Source organism: Neovison vison, chromosome 11 (genome assembly GCF_020171115.1).
Source record: "Neovison vison isolate M4711 chromosome 11, ASM_NN_V1, whole genome shotgun sequence".
Classification (NCBI taxonomy): Eukaryota; Metazoa; Chordata; class Mammalia; order Carnivora; family Mustelidae; genus Neogale; species Neogale vison.
Genome location: NC_058101.1, coordinates 88,186,301 through 88,203,705, shown reverse-complemented (window position 1 = coordinate 88,203,705; position 17,405 = coordinate 88,186,301). Strand labels below are relative to the sequence as shown.

The 17,405-nt window shown below is 33.8% G+C and overlaps 1 protein-coding gene across 9 annotated transcripts in view; it reads left to right on the top strand.

Annotated features, from left to right (window-relative positions):
- Positions 1-17,405, top strand: part of KIAA1109 (KIAA1109 ortholog) — a 214,429-nt gene that overhangs the window by 169,413 nt on the left and 27,611 nt on the right. For 6 of the 9 annotated variants that reach the window (XM_044224067.1, XM_044224069.1, XM_044224068.1 and 3 more), the window contains 12 exons: positions 155-285; positions 1,706-1,829; positions 4,499-4,608; positions 5,288-5,378; positions 5,936-5,998; positions 8,285-8,538; positions 9,120-9,335; positions 10,559-10,739; positions 11,268-11,469; positions 13,147-13,308; positions 14,492-14,631; positions 15,957-16,158. In XM_044224067.1, the coding sequence (XP_044080002.1) occupies positions 155-285; positions 1,706-1,829; positions 4,499-4,608; positions 5,288-5,378; positions 5,936-5,998; positions 8,285-8,538; positions 9,120-9,335; positions 10,559-10,739; positions 11,268-11,469; positions 13,147-13,308; positions 14,492-14,631; positions 15,957-16,158 (1,876 nt within the window). The remainder of the gene's footprint in view (positions 1-154; positions 286-1,705; positions 1,830-4,498; positions 4,609-5,287; positions 5,379-5,935; positions 5,999-8,284; positions 8,539-9,119; positions 9,336-10,558; positions 10,740-11,267; positions 11,470-13,146; positions 13,309-14,491; positions 14,632-15,956; positions 16,159-17,405) is intronic. The other 3 variants (XM_044224075.1, XM_044224072.1, XM_044224073.1) reach the window with 2 other exon arrangements.

Here is a 17,405-nt window from a genome sequence, read left to right as displayed (position 1 = left end):
ATTTGAATCACTGGAGAATTCTAATCATCTTACTTGATATAGATGGCTTTGATTCTTGCATGCTTCCTTTGATTTAAGGTGTTATTCTTGTGATAGTATAGATTTGCGGTGTGACCTAAAAGTGGTATTAACAGACATGCTTTTGATTTTTCAGGAAGCTGTAGACTATCGAAGACAAGGAGCATCTTGTAGCCAGCCAGGAGAACTTAGAGGAAGAAAAATTATGAAGCGTATAGTCGATATCAGAGAACTAAATGAACAGGCCAAAGTAATAGATGATCTTAAGTATGTGTAATGATTTTTATTATAATATAATATTTTTAATAATGGAATCATAGAATTTTAAATAGGGAGAAAACTGGATTTGGGCCAGTATACCCCCCTTAATTTATAAATGAGATCACCAAGGTCCAGTAGAGTTTGATAATTTGCCTGAGATCATATATTCATTACTGATGAAGTTAGGTGTGAAGTTCTGTCCAGCTCTCATCACAACTCCCCATTTCTGGGCAGTTTAATGACAGACTATGTATCATATATACATATCTCTAAATATGCGTATATATCTATATATACCTTCACATATGTATATTAACATATGTGTTAGTCTTGCTAACATTGGTATTTCTGGAATGTAAATTTTTTTTTTAATGTTCAGTTAACCAACATACAGTGCGTCATTAGTTTTGAATGGAGTGTTCAACAATTCCTTAGTTGCATATAATACACAGTGCTCATCACAACATGTGTCTGGAATATAAATTTTTAAGGAAGAAAACAAATTTATCATTTTTTAAGTACAAGTTGTGAATCTGACTTGTTACTTCAATATAATCCTCACAAGATTTCTGTGAGGTTAGATGGCATTATCCAAACTTTATAGGTGAGAAAACTGGCTCAGAGAGGTTAAAGAAGTGGTATTTGAACTTGTGTGTGTCTGAAGTTAAAGTTCATGGTTTGTTTTTGTTTTGTTTTGTTTTTGCCTGCTTGTATTAACAATTCTCTAAAACTGAGATGGATATAAGATGAGTAGGGAGGTCGGGAGTAGGTGGTGGTAATATTTTTTTATCTATTGCCCGCTGCGTATTATTGATTAAATAATACTTGCTCTAGAAGACAAAGTATCCTAATCATCAAACTTTGAAATTTATGTTTTCCCAAAAGGTGATAGTCATGCCTCATCTTTTCTGATCTTCATATACCACCTGTGTCTGTGGTTTTTGCATTCAGGAACTCTAAACAAATAATGTGCATTTTGTACAATGAAAGGTATTACCTAAAAAGTGATCTGTAAATTAATTACGATACAGCGATTCACAGTTTCCTGTTGAGTTACATTGCAGTGTGAGGTTTGCTCTTGGGGGTTAAAAGTGACTTGTAGCAAAATATACATCCTCCCTTTAAATTTTACCTGAGGCTTAAATATATGCATAATTTTACATTCAGACGTTATTCTGCAGAGTAAGTCCATAGCTTTCATGAGATTGTCACAGAGGCTATTAATGCGGAAGTGGGAAAGAGCTGTTTCCTAAAATATTAGGGAGCTTTTTAACAGTTTACTAGGTATGAGTGTTAACTTTAAGGATTTTGATCTGTCCATATATCTTTGATATTCTGAAAGTGAAAGAATTAAAAGGGAGCAAATATAAATCAGTCTTACTCTGTCACCCCTTTACACTAATTGCGGTATTTATTTTGCATCCAGAAAATTAGGTGCAAGTGAAGGAACCATAAACCAAGAAATTCAGCGTTATCAACAGTTAGAATCTGTTGCTGTGAATGATATTCGAAGAGATGTTCGTAAGAAATTACGGAGGTCCAGTATGCGAGTGAGTAAACATTTAAGAAGAATTTTATTATTAGAGTAGACCGTTCTCTTATTTTTCACTTTATGAAACTTTGTGACCATACTTAAGTTCTCTTTTGTTCTCCATTTCTAGTGATAATACCACTTGATTTGTACATCCCATATCTACTAGGTACTAGGCGTTATTTAAAGCACTTTACATTTAACAACCCATTAAATTTTACAATAGCCAAAGGAGGTAGCATGTATTATTTTCCCCATTTTAAAAATGAGGATGCTAAGGGGTCCCTGGGTGGCTCAGTGGGTTAAAGCCTCTGCCTTCGGCTCAGGTCATGATCCCTGGGTCCTGGGATGGAGCCCCGCATCAGGCTCTCTGCTCTGCAGGGAGCCTGCTTCCTCCTCTCTCTTTCTCTGCCTGCCTCTCTGCCTACTTTTGATCTCTCTCTCTCTCAAATAAATAAAATCTTTAAAAAAAAAAAATGAGGACGCTGAGACAACAGTCAAGTAATTTGACGAAGGTTATACAGTCATTAACCTTGGCAGAGCCAAGATTAAACCCAAACAGTGGGACTCTGCAGTCTGTCCTTAGCCACTACTTTTTATCCACCTTTCATAAAACCGTAATGTCTTTTTAGTGTCTTACTCAAATATGAGTCTTTTGACATGTCCATTCTACTCCCATCCCATTTTCCACAGCTGACTTTACCTTTTAGCCACTCTGTACTCTCAGCACTTCATTCTCTTTTCTATGCACATTTAGTTGTACTAACTAGAATGTGAGTCTCTTAAACAAGTTATTTATCTTTGACCCCATTTCCTACCACATTTTTTTGGTCCAATTGCTGAATAAGTCCAGTTGCTGAGTAAGTGAAATAAGTGTGTAGATAGATACACTATAAACATATAGTAGAAAATAATTCTAAAATGTATTCAAATGAAGGTAGGTTGCCTTGGGTCAAGGTGGTCTTGTTAGTGGAAAAACTACTTTTTTTCAGAAGAGATAGGTTCTTAACTCTTTTTTTTTTTTTAAATAATCAGAACCCTTCATTTTTTAGTGGCACCCTAATACATAAAAAGCATTAAATCAGAGTTGCTAGGACCAGAAGAAGAGGGGAAAGTTTGCAGGGATTCAGGGTTTATTGGCTTGACCTTTCTTAACCACCCCGAACTCCCAGACATCCTAGTTTGAAAACTGTTCTAAATTATTTATTCAAATTGAAGATAAAATCCAGTTTGAGTTATTCATCACTGGCTTCTGATGGTAATAAATGGATAGTGATGATCTGTAATGCATAAGTCTTTGTTTAAAATTTTTGTTACTGTATACCTAACAATCATAAAATTAAAGTACTGCTTATGCACTATTTATAAGGTAGTTTATATTTGGTAATTGACTGTTAGAGAGAATTAGGGAAATTCTTGAACTTTTATCAGTGTTCTTAGCATATATCTCATCTGTCTTCCCCTCCCTCACTTCCTTCTCAGTCCTCTTGCATTCCACATCTCCATTGTCTTGGAATCATTTCAATATCTAGACCCCAATTACACATTTTGAGATAAGTAGACTGTTGAGGTCACCCCTTCCTTTCTTTTCATATAGTGCTGTGGCAGGCATGCCAGGGGGTGGTACTTAAGATGATCAATGGTTCCCCCACCCCAACTGGTCTCCCCATCCCAGCCTCTCCCTCTCCCCTTCCTGCTCTCCTCTGATCTCCCTTTTACCTCCTCCTGCCACCCAGCTTCTCCCAGAATCTTTCCTTTTAATTCTCTCTTTTTTTTTTTTTTTGGCCTTCTTTCCTTTGTTTCCTTTTTCTCACCTTATTTCTGTACCCCTCATCCTGTTTCCAGTCTTTTTCTTTTCTCTCTCAGGCCAGATGGTGAACCATATTTCCATTGTACAACCCTTCTAATTGACGTTAGGACTAAAGAATGGCCGAGTCCTGCTCTGCTTTGATCCATCTATACTGTTAAATGACATTTAAAGACAATTTTTTATAAAGATTTTGTTTATTTATTCAACAGAGAGAGATCACAAGTAGGCAGAGAGGCAGACAGAGAGAGAGGGGGAAGCAGGCTCCCCGCTGAGCAGAGAGCCCAATGCAGGGCTCAATCCCATGTTTTGTTTTTTAATGAGATGCTAAAGATTAAGAAATGGGATACCAAAAATTTAATCCTTGGATAAGGTAAGTATTTAGAAATATTTAATGTCAGTAAAAAATTTACTGACATTTGTTAGACTTTTTTTTATATAATTTTTAATAAAAATTTTATTTATTTATTTATTTCCAATTTATTTATTTTCAGAAAAACATTATTCATTATTTTTTCACCACACCCAGTGCTCCATGCAAGCCGTGCCCTCTATAATACCCACCACCTGGTACCCCAACCTCCCACCCATTTGTTAGACTTTTATAAAGTCTAGGGACTTTTTAAAAAAAGAATGCTAATGTTCAGTAACTTCATATTTTTCTTCCAGTTCTAGGACCCTGGGAGCATTACCTGAGCTGAAGGCAGAGGCTTTATTTAATCCACTGAGCCACCTAGGCTCCCCTAAAGACAAATTTAAAGTAGCATGTTATTGACTTGGGGAAAACATACTATTTTGTTGAATAGAATATTTTACCTATAGTCAGATACTATGACAATAAGCAACTGTCTAAAATCACTCTTCCTCTCCCATTTCATTAGGCTGCTTCTCTAAAGGATAAGTGGGGTTTGGGTTACAAACCAAGTTATAGCCGTTCAAAAAGCATTTCTGCTTCTGGAAGACCTCCTCTTAAACGAATGGAAAGGGCAAGGTAATACCTACTTTCATCCACTGAAACAAGTAATAAAATTGCTGACTCCTTTATGTAGATCCACTACTAATTTGTTGTGTTCTACTTGGGGAAATTACATAATTAAGGGAGCAAAAATTAATCTTATTAGTCAAATACCGGTAATAATAGATACTATCCAACTAAAAAATCTATTTGAGGAATTCTTCTAGTGTATGTATACTGCAATCACTGTGTGCTTTTTAGAAAAGAAGTACATTGCTATTTAGACAAGTTTATGTGTAAACTTTTGGACTATTCAAAGAAATGAGTGTGTGCAGATGAGTAACTGCTGCTATAAATTTGCCATTTTAGAAGAGATGTGACTACATACATATTTAGCATATGAAAAGATGGAAATTCTACAAATTAAAGAAAAATACTCTCTTACTAATAAATGAGCATTTAAAGTAAGAACTATATATTTTTTTAATATGCTTTAGTTTCAGAAAATCTCATGTTAATCAAAACGTTCAGTTTTGTTTTGTTTTTTAATGAGATGCTAAAGATTAAGGAATGGGATACCAAAAATTTAATCCTTGGATAAGGTAAGTATTTAGAAATATTTAATGTCAGTAAAAAATTTACTGACATTTGTAAGTCTAGGGACTTTTTAAAAAAAAGAATGCTAATGTTTAGTAACTTCATATTTTTCTTCCAGTTCTCGAATAGGAGAAACTGAGGAGCTCCCTGAAATCCGTGTGGATGCAGCATCTCCCGGGCCCAGAGTAACTTTCAATATCCAAGATACAGTAAGAGAGATACTATTTGTTAGAGATACACAGTGTCAAATAATTTTTAGTAATTACAAAATTACAGTAGTTACAGTTTCAAAATATGAATTCATACCTACAATGAAAGTGCCAGTTGTGATGGGTGAAGTGTCTTTAAATTACCAAACAGCAAGACACTGCCTCTGTGCTAGCATTTGAGAGCCATGCTGCTCATGTTAGTGTTTCACACCTAGAATAAAGATTCCATACTGCTTGATCTTAGGTAGAAAGACTTCGTTGAATAATTTTCCTTTCAAGTATGAATCCATATTAAACTAGGTCTTTCACACAAGTGTAAATGTGGAATGTTTATACTTTATCTATTTATCTTATTATGCATTTTAGTTCAGAATATATAGAGGTAATAGCAGAAACCAGAAGTTAGAAGGTCGGCTTAAAAGTTATATTTAATTTTGTATATCTTAAAATTTATGTTAACATGTTTGTTTTGTTTTTTGAATGTTTGTTTGCTTTTAAACCATTGTTTTTTTAATTTTTCATGAGTTTTTATATATTTTCTTATTATTTTAATTAAGTTGAAAAAAACAATATGGGGAAGTACGCCACAATCCAGCTGTCCTGGGGAAGGGTATTTTCAGGTACTTATTAAGAACAACATAAATTTTGCTTTAAAACTAATTAGCTACCCTGAAAATCTGCTTTAAAAATGTCTTCCTTTCATTTTATACTAAACTCAAACCTCAAAAATATTTTACATAAAGCTTCAAGATTGAATTCTTTTTCATCATGTGTATTTTATAAGCTCTTGCATGAAAACATTTTAGTTCTGTATTTCTTAATATAATATTAATTACTGAATTTCCAGAATTACTAAATCAGCTTACCAAATTAACCAAATCATAAAACTGCTATTTATTAGTTATTTGCTAATCCCTAAGTGAATCTGTTTTCCCTACATTCAATGACAAAATTAATCTTTTCTTTAAAAAAAATTTTAACTAATTGAAACTAGAATCAAACTTCTCTCAGAACAACAAATTAATCACTGAGTGCTATTTCTTTGGAGTCACTGTGTACATATAAAAAAAGCATACATTTATTTTAAAAATCCATTTAAAAATATGTTCAAAACAGTATGGCAAATGTGCCACCCAGGGACTTAAAGTTGAATTAACATTTTTACAAACCATATATTTTCCCTGAATATAAGTCATGAAAGTAAAATTAAATTTTAAAAATATATCCGTACACTCGTTATATAAATCTTTGTCTAGAAATTTTCCATCAAGTTACATTAAAAAGTGGCACTTATTCCTCATACATTTTGTTTCCCTGCCCTCTTAAGATATAGTTTTAGTACATATCCCACCATTACACTGAACTTAGTCAAACTGAATTTTGTTTCAGAACTGTAAGATTATAGGGGTGCCTGAGTGGCTCAGTTAATTAAGCGTCTGCCTTCAGCTCGGGCCCTGATCCCAGGGTCCTGGGATTGAACCCCACGTTGAGCTACCTGCTCGGCAGGAAGCCTGCTTCTCCCTCTCCCACTCCCCCCTGCTTGTGTTCCCTCTCTCACTATTTCTCTCTGTGTCAAATAAATAAAATCTTAAAAAAAACAAACAAACAACTATGAGATTATGGGGAGCTTGATAAACATGTCCTTTTTTTTTTTCTAAAAATGAACTTGGAAATAAATCATTTAAAGAATTGAATTGAGGGATTCTCCTAATTGATATTTCCCCATCCATTTTTTTTTTATTGAGACATGACATTATAGCAGTTTCAGATGTAAAACCAATGATTTGATTTATTTGTATGTTTTGAAATGATCAAGTATGTTTTGAAATGACCAAGTAATTCTCAGGCATTAATATTTGAATTGGTTCAAGTCCTATTTTTAAATAGTAATGTAAACTATTTTTTTTAAAAAATAGCATACAAAAATCCCAAATTATAGAATAGATCATTAAGGCATGGTCAAATGTAAAATAAATGTAAAACAAAGGGATTGCACAGATTCTTACTTTTAAAAAACTGAAGATGTTCTGATGAATAATAAAATGTTTTACTTAATTACTAAATAACATATATATTGTAAAAAATAAGGAAAAGCTGAATTCTGCATGTAAGACATTTTTATTATGGTACTCTATTTTTGTGTATCTAATTTTATTGTATTTAATAGTATCAGCAAATTACATTACCTTGCACATAACACTTCACAAAGGCTTATCCCATTTTCAAAGGATATTTGAGCAAGTCTCAAATTGGAAAAACAAATTAGGTCATAGGAAGTTTTGTTATCATTGTTTTGTTTTGTTTTTTTAATCTACTTAAATACAGTGGCCTTCTGGTGCAATTCTCAGTGACATAGTGTTTATAATAAACTATTCACCTTAAAAAATAGTATTTATAAGTTAGATTCATATCTTTAATTACATAATGATTGACACATCTGTTGTCTACAGCCAAATAGAGACTCTTTTGGGGGGGGGACTCATTTTTAAAAGCTAGCTAGCTATAAAAAGCATCCAGAAGCATGAAATACTTTCTCAAGGGACACTGCATGCTCTCCCATCACTAATTACTCTCTTGCCCTTCTGATTTACAGTTGATCACATTGTTTGTTTTGTCTCCACAGCATGTTTAACTATGCTTAAAGAATTACACAATATGTACTAATTAACAGGCTGATATGTTTATATAATGTAAAATTTCACTCTGATTTTTAGTATGTCAGTAGTGTGTCTGTCTGTGGTAAGACCTTCCTTCCTTGGTGTGCCATTTCATATGACGGTTCAGGGTGAGGAAATTCAACCCTTGAGAGAATTTTAAATGCTTAAACATATATTTTTTCTTTTTCTTTTTTTAAGTAAGAGATGTATAATGTGAACCTGACTCACATCTTCTCTTTTTACACTCAGTTTCCAGAGGAGACAGAACTGGACCTTTTGTCAGTAACCATTGAAGGACCATCCCATTACTCCGCAAATGGTGAAGGATCATATTCCGTGTTCAGTTCTCCCAAAACTCCAGGAGGCTATTCATCAGGCATTCCTTTCCAGCCTGAAGAGGGCCGACGGGATGACAGTTTGTCTTCTACTAGTGAAGATTCTGAGAAGGATGAAAAGGATGAAGACCATGAGAGGGAAAGGTTTTATATTTACCGGAAACCCTCGTAAGTGGCCTTTTTGTTTTGAGACCCTTCGGTAGTATTTCAAAGTCTAAAACTGAGCTTTGCAGAATTATGTGTAACTATTAAACTTTACAGAAAAAAATCTTAATATGCCTAGACTAAGAAACATAACTATGGTTTACTAATGTAATTTAGCTCCATATGACATTATTTTTTTCTTTCCCTATTCTTTGTTCTTTTAATAAAATCGGAAAAATAGCATTTCACAATTTGCAAAAATGAAATCTTACAAATGTAGAATATAGTTCATACACTGACATTCAGACTCCTCAATAGGAGTGATTATGCCTGTGTCCTCAGCACCTAGCATGTCACCTGGCATGTAATAGTTACTGAGTGTATGGTTGTTGAATAAAATGTGACTCCATCAAAAAAAAAAAAAAAAATGTGACTCCATCAGACTTGGGAAAAATTTCAATTAGTATGAGCTAATTGAGTAATACGTATGAATTTATAAAATGGTAAAATTTATTTACAGACTATTGCTCACATAACATATTGGGAAATAGTTTGTTGAAAATTCTTCAAATTTAGTGAAATGTAACAGTCAGTTCTTTCTCTAGACACACATCTCGTAAAAAAGCAACAGGCTTTGCTGCTGTTCATCAGCTATTTACAGAACGCTGGCCCACAGCTCCAGTCAACCGAAGTCTTAGTGGCACAGCTACAGAGAGAAATATTGACTTTGAACTTGATATACGGGTGGAAATTGATAGTGGAAAATGTGTTCTCCACCCAACTACCCTTCTACAAGAACATGATGATATAAGCTTGAGAAGGTAAGAATTTGATCAGAAAACGTACATTTAACTTTATTGCTATATCCCTGAATTACAAACAACTTTTTCACCCGTCTCCCAAAATACAGATTTAAAGAGTGGATTTAATCAGAGTTTTAAGTTTGAGTGGTTACTTGTATAAACATACTATTTCCTTAAACAAGTATATAAAATTTTCTGGCAACTAGAAATGCATTTCTGCTTTAGATTCTAGCAATTTAATTAAAAGAGTTGTGTCTTTGTAATTCTCCTTTAAAGAAGCCCAAATTTCTCAGTCTCTGTTCTTGTATTGTGAATATTTCTGTTTTAAAGAACAGTGCAGTGCTCAAAGATTTCTTGGTTATTCAGAGTTTTGGTGAATTCAGAAAAAAAGCAAGATTGGGAAACTGGGGACAAAGAAGCCTCAGTATATTGGAATGTAGCTTCACCATTTATCTCCATCATTGAAAAAGTGGTGGTATAAATACGTTTAAGATTAGATTATTTTTTTCTTTGAATTTTTGCCTTTATCTCCTAATCTTAAAAAGAACTAAAGAAAATAATAATTGAGACAATAGATGGGAAGTGACTAGAGATGTCAATTAAAAAAGGGGACAGAATGCTGACAACTGTTGAAGCTGGAAGATGGAGCCATAGGGGTTTACAGTTTACCATTCTGTTTACTTTTCGCATGTTTGAAATTTTTCACAATAAAAGATTTTTATGGGCACCTGGCAGATTCAGTCAGTAGTCCATGCGACCTTGAGCCCCATATTGCGTATAAAGATTACATTTAAAAAAAAATTTTTTTAATGGTTTTTTTTTTCTAAGGAGGGTTTTATAAAATGAGAAGATAAAAAAGGCACTTAAACAGTTAAATTCCTACAAATGTAGTAGTAATGATAAAAGTATGCTAATTCATTAAAATAGATTGCTGATATTCAACTGATTTTACGTGTGTAAAGGGCAATTTCATTTGGCTCAACCTAATACGTTCATGTGAATCACCTGTGACCTCAGGAAAGACTAAAGGTGACTGCCCTATGTAGTTCCAGAGCATACAACATGAATATCATCCATGCATGGTGTTAGCCAGCTTAGCTACAGGCACTAATGAGCTTTCCTTTTTCAGGTTTATTAATGAAGGATTATATTCCACTTGCTGTATAAGTAAAAGTTTGATTATAAACAAAAGGAGATAATTTCCTTTTTTAAAAAAATAAAAATCATTTTTCTGTTTATAGGAGTTACGATAGAAGTTCCAGGAGTTTAGATCAAGATTCTCCTTCAAAAAAGAAGAAGTTTCAAACTAATTATGCTTCTACCACCCATTTAATGACTGGCAAGAAAGTACCATCTTCTCTACAGACCAAGTCTAGTGATTTAGAAACAACAGTATTCTACATTCCTGGAGTTGATGTAAAGGTAAAAACCTTAAAAAGTCTAGGATTAGATTATTCTTTGCAGTATTTATTTTCTGTCATGTGTGTTCTTCCTTTACTGATTATATTAAAGTGAGACTTTCCAGCATTTTTCTCTGATATAACTATATTCTGAGCATAAGAAGATCCAAATTTCAGGTTGCCACTTCTTTTATACAGCTTCTTCATTGAACTTTGTTATTACGAAGTTACTTTTTTTTGCATTGATAATCATATCATTTGTTAAACCTTTCCTTGTCCAACTTAATTAAACAACTGTTTTATAGATTATAGAGTTATAGACTCCTATAACATTAAGCTAGGAGGAACTTAATATCTGGGATGACTTTTTAAATTTTAAATGAAAAACAGCTAAGAATCTTGCTAGTATCACAGTGTTAACTTGTAAAAAATTGGAACTGGGTCTTCTGACCCCTGGATTGGTGTTCTTTCTTCCACATTTTTTTTACATAATGTTGGTTTTTCTCATCTTCATTATTTTAATTTTGAAAGTTTATTTGTCTTAATACAGTTGCATTACAATTCCAAGACACTAAAGACCGAATCACCCAATGCCTCCAGAGGATCTTCCTTGCCAAGAACGCTCTCTAAAGAGTCCAAGCTGTATGGTATGAAAGATAGTGCACCATCTCCTCCTTCTCCTCCTTTACCTTGCAATGTCCAGAGCAAGACTAACACCTTACTTCCTCCCCAACCCCCACCTATTCCCTCAGGTATTTCAGGAAAATATGCTTTATTTTTAATTTTTTTGGTAACCTTTTAGTCATCACTTACTTGCTCTATTGAGAATTTCTTGCAAATTCACATGTTAAAGAAAAAAATCCCATAGACTGTCAATAACGATGGTATAAAACTCACATATAGAAGTCTGGCCAACTTTTGGCTATTTTTCAAACTGATAATACCTAGGATATCACTGTTAAAAGAATCTTAATATGCCAAATAGATTATTTACTTAACTTTTTAGATCTATTCACTTAGAAAAAAATTTATATAGTTCATATTTGGGAGTTTTTGATCTAAGTGGAAACATTAAACTTGTACTTTTAAGACAAAGTACATTGGTCTTAACCACATTTATTAATTATCTATTCCTGCATAACAAATGATCCCAAACCTGGTGGCCTATAACCTCAAACACAGTTTGTGGATCAGAAATACAGGAGCAGTTTGGCTGGTAAATCTAACTTGACTTGACAGTCTTTTTTGACATTGCAGTCAAGATGTTGGCTAGGCTGTGGTCATCAGAATGCTCAACTGGAAAACCTACTTCCATCACATCCCATTCACATGGTGGGCAAACTGGTACTTTAGTTCCTCCCCATTTGGGCCTGTCCATTGGCTGTTTAAGTGTTCCTATAACAAGGGAACTGACTTCCCTGGAAAGGAGTGATCCAAAAGAGAACATAGCTACTAAAGTTGCATTGTCTTTCATGGCTTAGCCTCAGAAGTCACAAACCATCACTTCCACAATATCTTATTGAGCATACAGGTCAGCCCTAGTCAGTGTGAGAAAAAACTGTACACGGGCATGAATACCAGGAGGCAAGGGCCACTGAAGCTATTTTGGAATCTGGCTACCATGCCACAGATATAAAATTTCCCCCCAAAAAGGGAACATCAGGCTAAATAAGAATTAGTTCAAAAAGTTTCATTTTAGAGGTGGAATTTGATATATAAATCTTTAAAAATATCTAATAAATGTGATAATAATGCATAATATTTTTTATATCACTTTTGAATTGGCAAGGCACATCTATGCCCATTAAGTATAGGACAGATATTATTGTCCCCATTTTATAAATGAGGGAAGTTCAGGTTCATAGAAGTTGAACTGCTTTTCTAGGTTTACAAAACTACTATATGTTGGGGGTGGAAACCTAAGCCAAAGTTAGCTGAGTCTTCACTATTATATTCATTCTACTCACCCAGAAATATTTCCTTTCTGAAGGAAAGAGGGATGGGAGTCATGCAGGGAGGCATTATGAATAATCTACAAGTTAAGAACTATAGGAACACAGGAAAGCCTGAAAACAATATTTTTCCTCACTTAACAAAACATATTGTTAGTCAAACTCCTCTATATCTTCTTAAATGGACAAAATAATGCTAACTGAGACACTAAGCAAATTTTAAACAAAAAATTGAAGCAACATTTGTGACCTAGAGCAAGTAGGAATAACTTGTATTATATGCATCATTAATTATCTTTATATTCTAATATTAATATATCATATTTGTCAATTTGTTATTTTTATTGTGTTCTTATATAGTTTAGGAATAAGATGCTTCACCTGATTAAACTGTTGTACATAGTTCTGATTTCTCACAAAATTATTATATGTTGTATGGGAACTATTAAATTCACCTCACATTTATAAATGTTTTAGCCAAAGGAAAAGGAAGTGGAGGAGTAAAAACAGCCAAATTATATGCTTGGGTAGCACTTCAGTCATTACCAGAAGAAATGGTTATTAGTCCCTGCCTGTTAGATTTTCTGGAAAAAGCTCTGGAAACTATCCCAATTACACCAATTGAAAGGAATTATACAAGTAAGTACCCTCCTTACGTATTTACTTTCCCATCACAATTTTTTTTTTTTTGAGAGAATGCAAGCGCAGTTGGGGAGAGGGTTGTTGCAGAGGGAGTGGGAGAGAGAACCTTAAGCAGGCTCCATGCCCAAAAGAACGCAATGTGGAGCTTGATTTCAGGATCCTGAGATCATGACCTGATCTGAAATCAAGAAGCAGGTGCTGAACTGACTGAGCCACCCCGTTGTTCCTGTATCACAAATATTTTTAAAATTCTATTACTTAGAAGGATTTTTAATGATGTTATACATTATGATATAATATATTCAGTGATCAAGACTGTAAAACTGAAAAAGAACTTGTGAAATCATCTAGTCCTCATTTACAAATAAAATAAATCTTGGTGCGGTTATATGATTTTCCCATGGCCATAGCTAGTTAGAGACAAAATTAACATCCTTAATTCCTACATTGGCTTCCCTCTTGGACTGGAAACTTCTTGAGGGCAAAGTCTTAATTTTCTTTACACAATGTTTGTTATAATAGGAGAGGGATTGGAATTTGGAGAAATGAGCAAGAGGTTTGAATATGGAAAGATGTGTGGAATGATGGGCTACAGAAGCACATTTCTGTGTGTTTATATCCCTGATCTCAGTAGTAGCATAAGAGAAAGGATCTTTTTTTTTTTTTTTTTTTTTTTTTTTTAAGATTTTATTTATTTGACAGAAAGAGCCAGAGAGCACAAGTGCGGGGCGGGGAATGGCAGAGGGAGAGGGAGAAGGAGAAGCAAGCTATCCTCTTTGCAGAGAGCCTGATTCAGGACTTGATCCCAGGCCCGGGGGACCATGACCTGAAACAAAAGCAACGCTTAACCAACTGAGCCACCGAGGTATCCTAAGAAAGGATCTATGGATAAATAGTTTGCCCAGAATGTCTGGCTTTTATAATCTGTTAAGTATCCAAGTATTGATTTTGGCTCAGGTCATGATCTCCGAGTTGCGAGATGCAGTCCCCCATCAGGCTCCATACTGATCTTGGAGTCCGCTTAAGATTCTTTCTCTCCATCTGCTCCCCCCACCAGTCCCCACCCACCCTGCCACTTGCACATGCACATCTTCTCTTTCTCTTTCTCTCAAATAAATAAATAAATCTTTTAAAAAATAGTTTGCCTTTGCCCTAATAATAAAACTAAATATTTTAACAGCTGTCAGTTCACAAGATGAAGATATGGGACATTTTGAAATACCAGATCCTATGGAAGAATCGACAACATCATTAGTATCATCTTCAACATCTGCTTACTCTTCCTTCCCTGTAGATGTTGTGGTTTATGTACGAGTTCAGGTAGATATACTTCATTTATTCCTTTTTGTTTTAAAGAAAACTCTTTTTCTTAAGTTTATTTGAATATTTCCAGCATTATTTCCCTTAAAGTTTCTTTAACCTTGGCTTCATGGACCTTTATTATACCTATAATGGCTTAGAGATCACCTGAAGCTCTGAGAAGTGTATGGACAATTTTATGTGTGTATTTACTTTTCCACTGAGGAGGTTCATAGCTCTTTGGGTTTTCAAAATTTAGATCTTATTTTTTTTTATTTTTAAAGGTTTTTATTTTATTTATTTGTCATAGAGAGAGAAGCGAGAGCAAGCACAGGCAGACAGAGTGGCAGGCAGAGGCAGAGGGAGAAGCAGGCTCCCTGCCGAGCAAGGAGCCCGATGTGGGACTCGATCCCAGGACGCTGGGATCATGACCTGAGCCGAAGGCAGCCGCTTAACCAACTGAGCCACCCAGGCGTCCCTAGATCTTACACTTCTTTGGCAAAAACAAAAATGTATAAGTTAAACCCCTTTTTTTTTTTTTTTTTTTTAGAATTTTCTACCCTTTTTTATTATGATACCTGTGTTTCTTGCCATTATGGTCCTTTATGGGCAAATATAAAGTGTAATTGAGATGTAAGTCAAACAGTAGTACCTTTGTTAGATTTTCGCTGAGTTAGGGAATTTTTATTTAATATTTTATTCTAAAATGCAGTCTTACAACTCGCCCTTTGGGAGTATATTAGCATCTGATTGAGCATTTATTAAAGAGGATATGAAAACTACTTGTAACCAAACTTTAGGCTTCAGTTTACCTTCAACTAAAATCTGATAATCTCAAGAATAAAAGAAACACTAATGGTCATCTATTCAAAACTATTTTCTACAAAAGCTGTTTGCCCAAAAATTCTTCAGTAGGGAGTTTCACATTAGCCTTTTGAAGATATGTTGAAAACGTGTAATGGGGGAGGGCTTGAGAGTTTATAAAATTTCTGTTATTACCATAGCTTTTAAAAAATTTTAGTATAGGAGGAATTACTTCTTTTCAAAATTTGATTGTGAACAAGTGTAATATGAACATTGACATCTTTAATGTTCTGAATTACCTAAATAATCTAAATATATATCACTCGAGGTGATTCCTAAAATACCATTTTATTAATAAATTTTGGTTGATATATAACGTATCTGTTTGAAAGAGCTAGGACATTAAACACAAAATCCTCTAAAGTCTCAAATAATTTGCTATATGTGGACTGAAATGGAAATTAATTACGTTTTTTGGAATCCAGTGTGAAATTTTTTAACTAGTACCTAGAAACATTTTTTTTTCTTTCTGCACTTTTTAGCCCTCACAGATCAAGTTTAGCTGCTTACCAGTATCCAGAGTAGAATGCATGCTAAAGCTGCCATCCCTGGACTTGGTGTTTTCTTCAAACCGAGGTGAACTGGAGACTTTAGGGACCACATATCCCACAGAAACTTTATCCCCTGGAGGTAATGCTACTCCAAGTGGAACAAAGACCTCTGCAAGCAAAACTGGAATACCTGGTATAGAAACGTTCTTTTATTCTGCTGGTTGAAAGCCAAATACTAGAATTAGTATGAGTTTCTAAAAAACTAAATTTGGAAAAGGAGAATATATGAGAATTACAGCATTTATAGAAAAATATAGAGAGATCAAAGTTTTTTTAGTATATTTTGGTACAAGGGAATGGCAGCTGGTTAGCATTTTTGGTTGGCTTGAATGTACACCCTATAAGTATTATGAAGTAACTGTCATATTATACATTTAAGTACTTTTGAATGTTTTATGCTCTATTGTTTACATTTAAGAATAATCAGTGTTACAAATGGAAAATAAGATATAGAGTGTTATCTTGCAAGAATTTATCACCATGAATTAAAATTGTATGAGGGGTAGTGTATGTGTGTGTGTGTATTCAATCATAATTTTATGTATTTATATATATACATATATATATATACATATATGTATACACATATCAAATGTCCATTTCATGAAAGATTTTGTTTTTAACATACAACCAATAATTTCCTGGTGAGATAGTCACTGTTCACTTGATTAAAGCTTAGAGTCATTTCTGCTCTAAAAATCATAGAAAGATCACATATGCAAATGATAAAGATTTTATTGACCATTTGTAAAGAGACTAGAATGAATGAAAATTGATAATTGTTAATAAGAAAACTAACATTAAGAGACTGGTTCATAACCAGAGGTAAAAAAAGCCCCCATGGGATATTTTGCATGTAGTGCATGTAGTGGCTAAAGCAAAACATTGCTTTGCAGTGTGAATCTTTGAAAGTTTTCACTGTAAAATAGGAAAACAAAAAGTTGATATTTTAGAAATAAATTTTTGCTAATGTGGTAGCCCACCGTCACACTTAGCTCCAGACTATTGCTGTTGGAACTGTGTTGTGGTCTGTAAAAATATTGGAGTTATAGTGTCAGTTTTTGAAAAACCTACTTTTTATTATAAAATTAACTCACTGTTCATTATAGAGAATGCGGAAAACAAGAGTACCAAAAATGAAAATAATATCCTTTTATCAAAGATAACCTGTATTATCACTTCCTACATACTCTCCAGCATTTTTGTAGATACAGTCTTCTTCCCAGGCAAAATTTAAATATGATCTTTTCTGCTATGTATCTTCTAAAAACTTAAAATATAAGTATTTCCCAGAGTATTAAATATTCATCTCTAACTTTAATGATTTCATGATAATCCATCATTTTGATCATACATTTGAGACTACCTGAGCTTTTTGTT